The sequence below is a fragment of the Euleptes europaea genome, chromosome 12, assembly GCF_029931775.1.
Source record: "Euleptes europaea isolate rEulEur1 chromosome 12, rEulEur1.hap1, whole genome shotgun sequence".
Taxonomy (NCBI): Eukaryota; Metazoa; Chordata; class Lepidosauria; order Squamata; family Sphaerodactylidae; genus Euleptes; species Euleptes europaea.
The window spans coordinates 20249914-20264293 of record NC_079323.1 but is presented as its reverse complement, the minus strand read 5'-3'; the positions used below and the strand labels follow the sequence as shown (position 1 = coordinate 20264293).

Below are 14380 nucleotides of genomic sequence, written 5' to 3'. Positions count from 1 at the left end.
GCAATTAGTAGCTTGTTTTTCCATAGGTGTCTATTACTTAACTTCACTAAGCTTAGATTTTCACCTTAAAGGAGGACATGCAGGACACTTTCACACATGCTGAATAATGTACTTTCTATCCACTTTCAATGCACTTTGCAGATGGATTTTACTGTGTGAACTGCAAAATCCACTTGCAAATGTTCATTAAAGTGGATTGAAAATGCATTATTCAGCATGTGTGAAAGCGCCTGCAGTTTTTTGCTAGCTGTTGGAAATTGCATTTTCCCAAAGAAGTTTGAATATAAAATAGGGTTGTGTGACTTCTGTCAGGGTTATTTGTATTTGCCCACATATTTACTGTCTATTCCAAGTCCTGACACTACTTAATTTAAAACTGTTAAATTCTTAAAAACCATTCTACCAAAATTGTTTGCGATAGTACTGTGTTTAGAGCTTTCCTACAACTTACGAAGCATCGCAATTAAGCAAAGCTAAGAAGTTGCACTTTGACAAGATGAACTATTTTCTTCTAGAAAAGAAATCATTATATTAACATTGGCTCATTTGTTCAATGAAATTTGCAATGCCTACTTTGCAAACACATAACTAAGATCAAATAACACATTATGGGAGTATCAGTATCTCAGACAATACATAATTGGCAGATAATGTGACATACCATCCACATTAAAGCTTCTCTGCCTCACTGGATGCTGATTGCAGGGGCAGAAAAAAATGTTTAAAACATGACATCTTACTCCCCCACCCTTCTACACCTTTCTGGGGAGATTAATCAGTTCCCTCATAATGTGTTAGTGCTTGTGAATGTCCAGAACGATCTTTTTTGACATTTGAAATATAGTCAGGTTCTCTTCAGTTCTTTCAGCTCCCTGAAGATGTCCATTATTTGAACTGGGTTTTTTAAAAGAAGTTGAATTTGTCTGAAGAGAGAAAAATGAAAGACCGTGATGGTCAACCTTCTCGGCAAATGTAGTGGTTACTATTAGACTAGAATCTAGATCCCAGGTTCAAATCCTCACTCTGCTAAGGAAACTCACTGGGTGATTCAGTCACTCTCTCAGCCTGACCCTATCTCACATGGTCTCTGTTCTCCCCACCTGTTTTATTCTCAACAATATTGTAAGCCACTTTGGGTCCCCTTTAGGGAGAAAAGTGGGGTTTAAATAAAAACAAGTAAGCTCAAGTCAAGTTCTAAGTGTCATTCTGTATGTTTAACTATATCCGTTAATAGTTATACGTATATACCCCCCCAATATGGAATGGGGACACCTCTTACATGTTGTGCCAGGAAACAGCAGCAGCACTGTACTAGAGAGACCCTCAGGAGTGTAGGTAGGCCTTAGACTATATCATAGACATAGACCTATGGGCACTTTTTCTAGCCATGCATGCCACAACTTCCTGTGGTGACTATTCTTGTCGACTACCCATGATGAATTTTTAAAAATATGTAGTGCTGTTCATTGTTACTTTGATGTCTGCAGTCCTTATTGTTGTTTATTACCTTCTGTTAGGAAAACAACATCTGACCAGTATGCAATCAGGAACCGCATCTCTTGAGGATCATCTTTCTTGGGGGTTCAATCTTGTAACCTTTTTTCTCCAAATAACTGAGCCAGGAGAAGTACACATGCATCTCAGACATGAAGTGTTTTTTTTTCTTTTTATGGACCGTAGTGGGAAGTATTATGGTTTTAAATTGATCCCTGCTCCTGGTCATAGTGGCACAAAGCCCACATCAGTGGAACATCTGTTTCTGCTCAACTGTGGTGTTAGGTAATTTTTAAATGTAAACTTACGATAATTGGGTGGGTGGGGTTTGAAACTGAGTATTTCAACTGAACATAAACTGTTATGGTAGGTGTTGCTTTTAAAAGAACAAGACTAGCCCTGAGCCTTTAAGCACAAGTTGAAAGTCATACTGACTCATTAAGTAGCTGTTTTATCTAGTAGCAACAGTCGTAATGCTTCTCACTGCAAAACTGTGAATGAAAGATTGGAATATGAAACTGAAAGTGATATGTACAAGGAAAATTGAGCCATGGTCCAATGCCTTCTATTTCTGTGTTCCTGAAACTCACGGTGGCATTTCTTAATAAAGAATAGCTTCAGTTATCATTTAAAATAATTTGGTGTCTTAGGGAGCTACGAGCAATCGTGATAGAACACTGTAAAACAATGTTCAATAGTATAATATGCTTGGAGTATTTTTACAATGAAAAGTAACTTAAATATATGGACATGTCATTTTATAAATAATTGGAGTTCAAAATGTAGGGCTGGCAAAAATTACCACTAAAACTTTCCTTACTGGATTTTGCATCAGTCATGTTTACATGTTAATTAAACCAAAGTTGAAATCTTATAATTTTAACTTAAAATTACTCAGCATTCTGGAAACAGTAAATTTAAAAGCAGATTTCAGAATGCCCTTTTAAGAATGTGGGTAGAAAACAACAGAAAATTGATGATATAAGGTTAACAAATGGAAGCAGTTTAAAATAATGCCACTGACCTGTATTCCAACTATGAAGTTAATAAAACTTAAGTCCTCTTATATTTCTTTAAGAGGAGGGTGGTGACTTCTGCTGATTCCACCCCTCCTTCTGCAGCCCATTGAGCCAGATTTTGTTCCCAGGGGGTCAGCAGCCCCTCAGGAACAGCATTGTGGGGGTCTACAACAGGAGGGAAGAATTAGTGGAAAACATTCCCTCTTTATAAAACTGAAGTGTCCTTAAGTATTTGGAATGAAGTTTAACACAGGCCTCAAAATAAAGCCCTAAAATTGCTGGGTTCTGTACAACAAAATATGCAGTTACTACAGACTTGCAATCAAACTGTAAAACAAGACACATTGTATAAAGGAGTTAAGGAAAGCAATAGGGTAAATAGGTGAACTCTAAGGGAGGTGCTTAGCTAGCAAAGCAGATGAAGTAAGTTGAACGTCACTTGGAAGAGCATTCTGTTGGTACGGAGTGGGTAGGGAAGACGGATGCAGGTGGGAAATGAAGGTAATCTTTGATGGATGTAAAAGATGGATGTATTTAGAACAGTGGGGCTGAGGGTTTCTCTTGCATACGCATGAAGAGAAGATATATGAAACAAGCTTATGGAGTAATCAGGTACAAAGAGCTTGATTGAAGTGAAGACGAGAAATAGGGGAACCAATGAAGAGAGTGGTAAAAAAGAGGTAACATGATTGGAAAGATGAGAAAAAGAGAGTAACAGAACTTAAGTCGATGGAGAAATTGTCTCTCACTGGATAAACAGTTGGCAGAAGCAGTGAGGAACAACTTTTTCCAGCTTTGGTTGGTTTGCCAGCTGCGGCAGTGTCTGCACAAAGCCGACCTGACCAAAATGCTTTGGTAGCATTCAGATTAGACACAGTCCAGATGGTCTGGAAACGTCATGTAGTTCAGAGCACTTCAGTCACAATGCTAACGGGCTTGCTGAAATGAACACATTAAACCAATATATCAATTACTGGATTCCAGTGTGCTTTTGGTTCACCTCAAACTTGTGCCTGGTGGAGACCTTGTCAAAAGCGTTCTCAGCAGCTGGCCCTAGATTGGACTTCTTTCCCCCAGGAACTCTATATTCGCTCTAGTGTTAGTAAATAATCTGCTGGGCGTGCTCCCGCTGGCCAGCTGATGGGCGGGCTGTCCCGCCTTCTACCCCCACCCCACCCGATCGTGCCTTCTGCGCTGCGACGGTGGCGGCTTCCCACCCCACCCGATCGCACCTGCGGAGCGGCAGCGGTTTCTCCCCCCCAACACCCCACCTCACCCGATGGCGCCTTTTGTGCGGCGGTGGCGGCAGCGGTTTCTTCCCCACCCCACCCCACCTGATCGCGCCTTCTGCGCGGCGGCAGTGGCGTTTTCTCCCCCCACCCCACTCCGCCTTTTGCGCGATTGCGATCGTGCCTTTTGCGCGATCGCACCTGTGCAGCGGCGGCAGTTTCTTCACCCCCACCCCCCCACTTCACCCGGGCCGGTCCTCCCGCTTGCCAGCTGACCCTACGGGGCCTCCTGCGCGCAGGGAGGGGGCCGTTGCCACCGCCTGCCTGCGCGCCTGGAGCCCGGTCAGGTAAGCCTCCGGGGGGGGAGGGTGCATTTCCCCCTCGGCTTATACGTGGGTGCCTAATTTTTCCCCATTTTGGGGGTGAAATTAGGCACCTCGGCTTATACTCGGGTCGGCTTATACCCGAGTATATATGGTATTTTGGTAGGAATTTGGGTGGTGTTATTCCACAAGTTTGAGTATTTGTTGTTTTACTGTGTTTTTACTTTTTAATGCTGGTTTTATTTATTTATTTATTTATTTATTTATTTGGAAGCTGCCTTGATGTTCCCACATGAAGGCAGCAAGAAAATTTTCTAAATAAAGTGAAACAAAATTACTATGAACAGCACACGGACATGAGCTAATAAAAATTCAAAACCAAAGCTTCCCTTTAATATGTTTCTCTGATCTCTAAAAACAACAGTTGTTAATCCCTGCAGTTGGTCATTGTTTTGACATCTTACTGTCTGCCTTTCACAGTTGCACAAGGTGAGGGGAGCAAGAGGGCCTGCAAGGGGCTAGAGTAACTCAGCAAACAATCTGACAGTGTTGCCTTCCAACCAGAAGAGTTAACTGATGTTCCCACTGAAGAAGATTTTTTCCAGTAGGTGCTTCTGTTATAATGTTTTCACTTTTGATCAATAAATGCTTTGTCTGCTGCTGGTAGTAGCAGCAAGAGGCTTTTTTGATTTTATATCCACATCAGATCCTCTATGCCCTTCTGTTCCATGAACACTCTCTGGTGCTGAACTTTAATGACTGCTGGAGTTAAAAGTTTTGCTTGTAGTCTGATTGGAGGCAGAGAGAGGTAGAGCCTACATCCCCCTCTGTAGGCAGCATGCCTGCAGGTGAAAGAGGCAAATGTGTTGCTTATAACCTCTGGAAGGCAAGCATGCCACTGTAGGGCTGACTTAAAACAGGGAGGGATGGAGTCAAGAGGTATGTGATGGGGAAGAAATCAGTACTTCAGTTGAATATGCAAGTGCTTCTTCCCACATTTTCCTCCAGCTGATGTTAGCCCTGTTAAGGGGGAAAGTTCACATGTAAAGAAAGACAGGTTCAGTTTTTTAAAAAACTGAAATGTACATATGAGGGCAGAAAAGTTTAGCACCTCTTGCCTGCGCAGTTCCACCTTGTTTAAAAATAGAACTTTGTGTGTACTGGAATACTGGAGGAGATCCAGTATTGCGTTTACTGGAGGAGATCCATTTCACCTACTGTGAACTTGGCTGAAACTTTGACAGGTTCTCTGAAAATGTGAATGGAGTGACAAACCTGTTGTGCCTTTTATATTTCTTGAAGAAAGGCAGGAAATTTGCTTTAACAACTGCTTAGATTTGTAAAATGGAGCTAATGAAGATTTGAGGGATGTGGTATTCCTTAGTAAATGGCTTGGAACCGTTTTGATTATTTGCCAGATTTGTTCCCTTTCTTTGTAGAATAAACTTGTTTTAATTGAAAAGGGGAATACAGTCAACAGACTATATCTCTCTTTCAGCGAGACTTTTGACTTAATCACACACGACATCATCCTAAATAAAGTTGAGAAATGTGGACTGGCAAGGACATAATGGGGATACACGGTTGCTTGAAATACTGCGCATGAAAGGTAATAATTTTGATAACTGACTGTGAATGGATATTGAGGAACATGTTTGAAGACAGTTCCAAGACCATTGAATTCAGCCCCCTGTGTGTTTTGGAACGGGTTAGAGGTACTAAGGTTTTTCTAAATGGGGAAATTTTGCAAAGTTTTGGAAAAGCTGACAGTTAACACTTAGGCCTAACAGTTGGTAAAATAGTACTTAGCATTTATATAAGACCTTAAGGCCGCCTTGGCAGTTCTTGTTTCTCTCATCAGTTCTTACAAAACTTTGTGAGATCCTCGTATTGCACCTGAGTCATTGAAATGGCAGTACAATTTCTTACAAGTTGATGGACAAAGCAAGATTACAACTGTGGACTTCTCAGTGTGTTCACACCCTGCGACTATGATGTCTACCTGTTGTGGCTGGTACAGATGAAATTTAGTAAAAACAGATGTCAAGTTTTAGACAAAAAGAATTAACAAATCATATGGCTGTACTGTTAAGAATTTGTGGGGTTTTAGGAAATTGCAGATATATTCTTGACATAATTAATTCTTATCTGCCAAATTTTGCTTGACTTTTATTTAATAAAAGTGTTTTTTATCAAGGTTTGAAAACTTAAGGTATGAAATATCACCTGGTATTAATAAAAGATTGTAAAAGATTTAAGATATGAACGGGATTGGGTATGTGTAATGTAGAAAAGGGGTTACAGTGGGGTCATATAGACAGTCCGATATTTGCTGAGATGGACAATTTTTTACCAACACAAGCAGTTCAGCAATAGAACATTCTGTATTAAAGCAAGTGACTGACTTATTAAAATAGTGTAATTCTGTATGCTGCATCAGCTGAAGTTACTCCCTACATTTGGTTGGGCAGCAGGTTCAGAACTGTGCTCCTCTGCCCTATATTCCAACTGCATCCCCCTGAGCTGCTGTGAACCACAGTCTTTTGGAATTTGCACAAGTAATGGTTGATGGCCCCACATCCTTCTTCATGCCAACCTGAAAGCAGCAGGTTCTGCATTGCTAGTGGTAGAACTCGATCCCAGCACCAGGTCTAGGTGATTAATTTCTTCGCTCTGGAACACGGCCTTACACTTGGCACTGCAGGATACATCAAAACAAGCTCTGAAACATGATTTGAAGTTGGTCTTCTAATCACAGCTAGTGCTAACTACGATATTGCAAGGCTTACAAGCACAGATATATCCTGGCTTGCTCTGTGGTGTCTCCCTTGCTGCAATACAGGATTTGGGTCCATTAGCCAAGACTCTGCGAGGGAGAGAGCAAAGATGCTTTCATCATTTCTTGAGGCAAACTAGGCTTAGAATGGTCGTCTGCAAGCTGAATCCTGGTTCTACAAATTGAGCTTTGGTAAGCGACGGATCCCCCTTTACCGCGGGATCCCTTGTTTGTGGGGCTGCGCCGGGAGACCAGGGCTCGGCCGGCTTGCGCTGTGGTGGTGGTGGTGGGGTGTTGGGCCGGGGGGCTCGGTGCCCGGCTCCCCCCCCACTTCGGGGGGCTGCGGCGAAGGCCCGCATGGCCGGGTGTGGGCTCCGCCCCTGCATTCAAACTGGCCTACCTGGGCTCTGTGCACACGTCTCCCCGGCCGGCCTTAAACGGACCTGGAATTTTCACTCTGGTCTGCTGGTGGGGTATTTAAGGGCAGCTCCGGCCCTCTGGTTTTCAGTCCTCCGCCATGCTTTTCCCGCCCTCCCTCCCTTTGTTCTTGTGTTTTATTGTTCATCGCAACTTTAAGGTTTGGCAGTTTCAGCATGGGGCCAAACTTTTCCTGTTTGGGGAAAAGCCGGCCTGCGAGCCCCCTTTTCCCAGGCTGGGGACCCCAATAAGGGGTTTTGGGAAGACCTGTGTGTGGACAGGCCCAGACTTGGGCTGTAAGGACGGCCACCTCCCAAGTGGCAGGGGACCACATAGTGGCTGCAGTCCATGTGGGTCCTAGATACTGCCATCTCAGGCTGCGCTCAGCTGGGTGCTGGCCGTAGGATATATCAGCTGGCAATGGGTCACCCGATGTCAGAATGCTGCCTCCATGCTTGCCAATGCCTAATGCTGTACCTATAATAAAGTTGTGGCCTGTTTTCATCCATACATGTCCTGTAAGGCTAGCCCCTGTGGAAAGGGAGGGGGCGGGGCGTACAGTTGGGGGGGGGTACTGTGCCGAGGCCTCGGGAGCCCTCTTGGCTTGGGCCCGCAAAATAAATTCTGGTTTTACATTGTCTGAACGGAGCTAGGAGGAAACTTGTATTGATGTGGAAAAAAATTCTGAAGGTCTGGGATGCTGGAATAAATGCCCAAGTATCCTTGCTGCTGGAATGCAAGCACCTGCCAAATAATTTAAAACACCACAGTTCACCATGGTGTAGTTGAGAAAACTATACACTCTTGATTAACGGGGTAGCCTGTTTCCTTACAAATCTCATTTTGATTCTGTGCTTGGTGTTTTAAAAAAACAACTGTATTCAGTGACTCTACATATTAATCGAATTGTGCGTGTGCTGATTTCACCTAATTCTGCTTCTGTTAGTCGTGGTGTGAGCAAAGGGCTGTGCAGGAAGTAGAAGCTCAGTTTGCTGGATTGGGAAGCAACACCGAATTCTGCTCTTCTTTAAAATATGCAGAGATTTACAACAGACTATTGTACTCAGCCAAAATATCTGAAGAAGTGAACTGTGGCTTACAAAAGCTCATACCCTGCCAGAAATGTTTTTAGTCTTTAAGAAGCTACTGGACTTTTGCTCTTTTCTACAGCCAAAATACTATGTAGTTAATAATAGCATGGTTAACTATGATCGTTTTCTCTTTGTGGCCATCTGTGTTTCCAGAAAGTGAGAGGATTTGTGACGTAGGTTAAGTCACTTGCATGGTTGCATTTTCTTTCCGGTAGTGTTTCCTTAACCACTCCCCTGTCTGCAGGAAATACAAGGTATCTCAGTTTTGCCATTCGCACAATCTGGGAGGGGCAAAAGTAGATACCAGCTGTTTGGGACAAACCAGATATTACAGGCCTATCTGCTTAATCACACCGATAACTTTTTTTAAAAAGAGAAAACAGAGTGAAATCTTTCCCACTCCTCTACCTTATCCCATTGCACACTGTTGCTTTAAACTTTTTTATCCCGTCTCATGTCTGGTGCCAGAAGAAAACCAGGCTGGAAAGAAAAATGCTTTAAGCGACAGAGTATGGCAAAGCATAGCAGGGTTGCATGAAGCTGCCGTATACTGAATCAGATCATTGGTCCATCGAGATCAGTATTGTCTACTCCAGCTGGCAGTGCCTCTTCAGGATCTCAGGTTGAGGTCTTTCACATCACCTACTACTTGATTAGTTGAAGTGGAGATGTCAGGGATTGAACCTGGAACCTTCTGTATGCAAAGCTTTCCTATTACTGAGCCAGAAGGGTTTAGCTCTCTTCACCAGTGCACTGTTTTCTGTGTCTTTCTTTAATTGACCTGCTTTCCTCAAGAACAGGTGGACACATGAATGGCATGGATGTCACAGTTACGTCTAGTTTGGAAGAGGGGTGTAGGGAGGGCTCCTGGCCCAACAGGCATTCGAGAGAGAGACACACACCCAGGATAGTGTGGGGACGGAATTCTCTATACTGCTCCTATGTGCTGAATTGCCCAGCAGCTTGGAGAGGAGAGGAAGCAAATTGCGTCTGGGGTGGTGGTGAAAAACCCTCGTGTTGTCCTGCCAAACCAAGGGGAAGGGGCTTCATTCCGTTACCTCCAGAGGACCGGGCTCCACAGAATGGTGAAGGAACTGTCCTCTTGCTCTTTCAGACATGATACAGGGGACATAAACAGGATTAAAAAACATTTTATTCCAGCATACGTTATTGTGGACTCACTTGTTCAGATGTTATGAATTTGATTCTCTCTATGCAATTATTTTATGCTTGAGTAATTTGACTACAGAGTCAAATGCAACTGAAATTCAAATCTAATCAAGAAAGATAAACAATTCGTAGTTAACACATAGCTAGTTAATAACCTGTAATGGGTGCAGGTTTTGCAAAGGAAGCCTCTTACTATAGGGGTGTCAAACATAAGGCCCGAGGGCTGGCCCCAGCCCCTTGAGAGCTTATCCAGCCCATGAGCCAGCCAAGGGAGCCACCCACCCCCCGCTCTCAATCTGGGCTGGCAAGGGTTGGCTCGGCCCCCACGAAGTGACATTTATGTCATATCCAGCTCTCATAACAATTGAGTTCGACACCCCTGTCTTACGGAATCCCCATTCAAGGAGTTTCCTGTTCCTCCCCACCTCCCACCCACACACACTTGAACAAACATGTTGAACAAACTTACAGGTAGCACTTGCCAATCGTTACAGACGTTAACTGGTTGAATATGAATGGTCTCTGACTTCCCTAATCAGATTTGAATTTTATATCGGTGCATTTGACTGTGCACATTGCCTGGCCCCTTGACCTTGCTGTTTGTTTATACCCCTGCATAAAATGACTGCATAGTGAGGATCCCCTTGTTTTATTCCGCCTTATGGTGGAATAAAAATTGGTTGTGACTTTGCAGTGTCACAATACTTTTTTGCCACTACAGACTAAAATGGCTACCTCTCTGGAATTGATACCGGGGGTGGGGGTGGGGCGTGTTTGGGAAGTATGGCATTTCTCAAAGAAAGGCTAATGGTTTATCTTCCTTTTGACTTAATAAACTATCGTTAAATGTTTCTAGGAAACTATGACAATGCTGATGCTGAAGTGCTGTTGAAGATGTACGTAGACCAGTGAGCTGCCCCAGGAAGAAAGCACTGAAGGGCGTTGAATCCATTGCTGTTGCAGGTACTTTTCTCCTTTTCCCCCTTTTGCCTTGCACAGTTAACAAAAGGACTGGGTTTGTTTTGAATTTTTTGGCTCCTCTAGAGTGCTTCCTCCACCCCTTAGAAACAGTGTAAATGTTCTTAAAACAGATACGCATTGGCTTATTTCAGTCTGCACTTCATCCAGATAGGACAGGGCAGAGATGTTCTAAAGTCTTTCTAGGAACTTCTTGCATGCAGAGGGGCCCCTTCCTTTCTGATGGCCAACGTAGCAGAGCAAAAGTGCATTTCTTGCCTCTGGATTGGGATTTGGGGGTTCTGCTGTCCTGTGGAGGTTGGGAGGGATGCTTATTAGTGTCTGAAAGCGGCAGTAGAACCTTGTTGAGACAGGATCCAAACATTCTCTCAGCTTAGCTGTGTTCAAGTGCCTGCTTGAAACGTCCGAGGCAAGAGTGTTCTTCATGCAGCTCTTTTGCCATACTGCTTTAAATGGAAAGTAGAATCCTTTAATGATACGCTGCCAACTTGCAGCTGTCACTTCTGAGCCCTCAGAATGCATCATTAATTTGTGGTTTTTCCATTCTGTAGTAGGCGTCAACAAAGGGGTGTCCTCAAAATAATGGAATTCACTTCACTACAATTTAAGATCACAAAATCCCAGTTGCAATGCCAAAGATGAAGGGAATCAGAACATCTCGGCCTGTGTTAGCGTTAGAAAGTTCACTCCCTAGCACAATTTCCAATGGAAGCAAAAGAAGGCTGAGGCAGAAAAGACAGGACTGTGGAAAATACCTCCTCCTTTACAAAACAAACGGGGTTAAGAACTTCCCTGAGCTATCAGAGGTAGTGTTGTATAGTGGTGAGAATGTTAGACTAAGATCAAGGAGACCCACATTGGAATCCCGCCCCCTGCCACTGGCAGTTGTTGGCTGACCTTGGGCCAGTTGCACACACTCAAATGTCACAGGGTGGTTTTGAGGATAAAATGGAGGAGAGAAGAATGATGTAAATGTCTGAGGGTCTCCATTGGAGAGAAAGGTGTAAGGTGTGACATTTGTTATAAAACTGATTTTGGATATACTTCACAAAAAAGGATGAATCCCTTGCAGTGGCATCATCGGATATTGTAGCAGCTCTTTTGGCAGGAGGCAAAACCGCTCATTCAGCATTTTGACTGTTGTTAAATATTGTGAGTTAAATATTCACATTTTAATGACATGTTCCTAACCCAGAGTTGGCAACACTATCCTCCCACCCAACAGCCAGCCTACCATTATCTGCCCCTGTCTTCAGCTCCCCTCCCGGCAGCTTCTGCCTAGGAAAACTGTAGCCCAGTAGTGTGGTGCCAGCCACTGGGCTAGGCCCACTTGCATGGTAGAGAAACCTCAAGGACTTGGGGTGGCACTTTACTTTCCCCTATATCCCCCCCAATACCATTTCCTTTTCTCTCCCCTTGGCATCCTCCATATCCTCTCCCCTTTACCTGCCTGATTCTCTCATTCTCAGCCATTCACCAACCTACCTTTCATCTGCTTTCCCTCTTCAGCTATATTTATTATTAATTTTCTTCCTTTATTCCCCCACTTCTCTATAGTGGGGACCAAAGCAGCTTACATTATTCTCTTTATCTGCACAACAACCCTGTGAGGAAGGTTAGGCTGAAAGTATGTGACTTGTCTGAAATCACCCTGTGAGCTTCCACAGCAAAATCAGGATTTGAACCTGAGTTTCCCAAACCCTACTCTGAAGCTCTTAACTGCTATACCATACTGGCTATCATAGGGTGATTGCTGTTGAACAGTAGCAAGCAGTGAGGCCTAGTTGAGTCATGCAAGTCAGGTGGTATCAAGACACAGTGTGTGCTGCCAGCCCTAGGGTTGCCAGCCTCCAGGTGGGACCTGGAGATCTCCCAGAATTGCAACTGAACTCCAGATGACAGAGATCTGTCTCCCTGAAGAACATGGCTGCTTTGGAGGGTGTGCTTTCTGCCATTATATTGGGTTGAGGCCTCCCCAAACACTGCCCTCCTCAGACTCCACCTCAATCTCCAGGAATTTCCCAGTCTGGAGCTGGCAATCCTAACCAGGCCTGGTCCCAATGGTCCCTCATTTAAAGGCCAAAATAGGCCTGGAAAGGCCCCTACCCCATCCCCTTGTCTTACACTGATTGAACTAAGCGTGGCATGCTGTAGTTGCCTAGCGACGGCCACTGAGGGAATCCATTGCTTAAAGCTGCAGGGGCTCTGTTTATCATTTGGGGGGAATTTTAAGATTTATGCAAACCTGGAGCCCTTTTCAGGTTTGTAGATCTAGTCCAGAGGTTCCCAAACTGCTCCAAGGAGCACTTGGTGCTCAGCGAAACATCTCCTAGTGCTCCATGAAGAGATTAGAAAGAAAAATACTACTGTCATTCGGTTTAGTATATAGGTGCTAGGTGAAAATTAATGCTCTGTGATGAATTTCTCTCCTGAAAAGTGCTCCATGACTCAAAAAGTTTGGGAAACTGATCTAGTCAGTTCACAGCTTCAATCACTGGATTTTAGTATCCTTAGATTTGGCTGACTTTGCTATTAGAATATAAGGTGATACAAAACAAAAAAGCATAATATTTTTCAAAGTTTTAAAGATAGTTTGAAAGAAGGAAAATAGCTTCTGATAAGCGTATTTCTCAGAGAGGTATTGTGTTTTGTCAAAACCTAGAAAGCCTGTTTGACCACAGGTAAAAAGGTAAAGGTCCACAGGTAAAAAGGTAAAGGTCCCCTGTGCAAGCACCGGGTCATTCCTGACCCATGGGGTGACGTCACATCCCGACGTTTCCAAGGCAGACTTTGTTTGTGGGGTGGTTTGCCAGTGCCTTCCCCAGTCATCTTCCCTTTACCCCCAGCAAGCTGGGTAATCATTTTACCGACCTCGGAAGGAAGGAAGGCTGAGTCAACCTTGAGCTGGCTACCTGAAACCGACTTCCATCGGGATCGAACAGTGTTAAATTATTATACATCATGGAAAGTTCAGTTCCTCTCTAGAAATATGGTCAACTTTTCCAGTTAGATATGACAAAGACTTCTGACATCCTTGTCAATGACTTAATCATGCTTGTGGGCTTTTGTTTTAGATTGGAAGAGACCTATAAAGAAATCGATTCAACTTTTGTCCTGAAGAAACCTTCACGGAACTCTTCTAAGCAAAGCTTATTATCTGTTCTCTTCAGGAAACTGAGCCAGAAATGAACATAAGAGCCTGCTGGATCAGACCATTTCGTCCAGCATCCGGTTTCACACTGATGCCGACCAGTTGCCCTGGAGGGCCACCAAACAGGGCACAGAAGCCAAGGCCTTTCCTGGTGCTGCCACCCAGCACTGGCATTCAGAGGTTTGCTGCCTCTGTATTTGGAGGCTCCCTTCAGTCACTGTGGCTAGTAGCCAATGATGGACCTCTCCTCCGTGAATCTTTCTAACCTCCTTTTAAAGCTATCTGTGCTTGTGGCTATCTCTACCTCCACCGGCAGTGAATTCCAGTTTAATTACTTGTTGAGTAAAGTAGCATTTCCTTGTCTGTCTTGAACCTATTTTCCAAGAATTTCATGGGTTGACCCCAAGACCTAGCGTTATGGGAGAGGGGGAAAGCTCTGTCCAATTTCTCTACATCATGCATAATTTTAGAAACCTCTGTCATGTCTCCCATTAACTGTCTTTTTTTTTTTAATATAAACTGAAAAGTCTCAGGCTCATCTTGGTTGCCCTTCTTCGTACTTCTTCCAGTTCTGCAATATCCTTTTTGAGATATCTGCACCATCACTTTATATGAGGGCATTTATCTAGTGTGACATTGCTCAAGGACTAGGCTAAATGAATAGTATCATTAAAATAGTTATACAAGAGCATTCATCTCAATACTGGCGAATTCATTTTCGGTCCCTTTCCT

General features: G+C 43.7%; 1 protein-coding gene across 1 annotated transcript in view; it reads left to right on the top strand.

Moving 5' to 3' along the window:
- The window catches only part of PSPC1 (paraspeckle component 1), a 58501-nt gene extending 53839 nt beyond the window's left edge, over positions 1–4662 (top strand). The window contains exon 7 of the mRNA XM_056858671.1: positions 4546–4662. Within this exon, the coding sequence (XP_056714649.1) occupies positions 4546–4587 (42 nt within the window). The 3' untranslated portion in view covers positions 4588–4662. The remainder of the gene's footprint in view (positions 1–4545) is intronic.
- The last annotated feature ends 9718 nt before the right edge of the window (positions 4663–14380 follow it).